Here is a 1,160-nt window from a genome sequence, read left to right on the forward strand (position 1 = left end):
ACACAATCCCACTCAATGCAAGTCTATGGGAGGGGGTGTGACGCTGCCACGCCCCTCCAATAGACTTTCATTGAGGAGGCATTGCCATGACGTCACGAACCTCCGGTGCCACAGCGAGTGGTCTAAAGAACGACAGGTGCTGCAAGAAGATCGTGGGGGTCTTAACCCCTATCCATCTTATCCTCTATCATTTGGATAGGGCAGGGTTTCCCAACCAGGGTGCTTCCAGCTGTTGCAGAACTACAACTCCCAGCATGCCCAGACAGAGCCAAAGGCTGTCTGGGCATGCTGGGGAGTTGTAGTTTTGCAACAGCTGGAGGCACCCTGGTTGGGAAACACTGGGATAGGGCATAAGATGTCTAGGGGCGGAGTACCCCTTTAACCCACTTTGCTGACGTGCTGGGAGTTGTAGTTTTGCTGGCAGCACCTGGTTGGGGAAATGCTGGTTTGGAGAGAACTCTGATGCAGTCATTTAACCCCTTAGATGCTTGCAGTAGGTAGCAGCTGTGGCATCTAGGGGGTTCAGAGGCAGAGTGCCAATCCTGTCTGGGCTCAGATTGGCCCGTGTGTGGCACAGTTGGGGGGTTCCCAGGCGATTGTCATTCATTACAGTCCTTGCAAATGCCTCCTAAGCTTGTCATGGTGTTCTTAGAGTTGAGCGAATTTACAGTAAACTGGCTCATAGCGAACCTCGTCAGCTGCCGCTTTTGATTACTTTAGTCTGCATAAATTAGTTCAGCTTTCAAAGGCTCCAGTGGCCCGGAAAAGGTGGATACAGACCTAGGAGACATAGACGGTCATCCCGGACTTTTCCAGGCAACCAGAGCCCTTGGCAAACTGACGCGATTCCCCGCGATCAGACACTTATCCCCTTTCCTGTTCAGGTAAAATGTTGGTGATCCTACATACAGTTACCGCAGCTTTGTCATCCTCCTCCTCCTCAATTCCTTGTCTCTTTCTGCTCTCATCCAGGAAGTTTGTGGTGTATGAGGTCCTCCGCGAGGAAGAGGTTCTCACCGCTGAAAAATGCCGACAGCCAAAATGGAAAGGACAACCCCAGTACGGCGCGGCACGCGCTCATGTCTGTACATCACTGCTGGGTTCTCACGCAGGGGGGCACTTTGTGGATGAGAATGGCACCCGGATTCCTGCTATTCTCT

The 1,160-nt window shown here is 52.3% G+C and overlaps 1 protein-coding gene across 1 annotated transcript in view; it reads left to right on the forward strand.

The window, feature by feature from the left end:
* UAP1 (UDP-N-acetylglucosamine pyrophosphorylase 1) overlaps positions 1 to 1,160 on the forward strand; it is a gene marked incomplete in the record, with an annotated part of 21,069 nt that overhangs the window by 12,461 nt on the left and 7,448 nt on the right. The window contains 1 exon segment of the mRNA XM_056523290.1: positions 973 to 1,149. Coding sequence (XP_056379265.1) covers positions 973 to 1,149 — 177 coding nt within the window.

This window comes from Hyla sarda, chromosome 6 (assembly GCF_029499605.1).
Source record: "Hyla sarda isolate aHylSar1 chromosome 6, aHylSar1.hap1, whole genome shotgun sequence".
NCBI lineage: Eukaryota > Metazoa > Chordata > Amphibia > Anura > Hylidae > Hyla > Hyla sarda.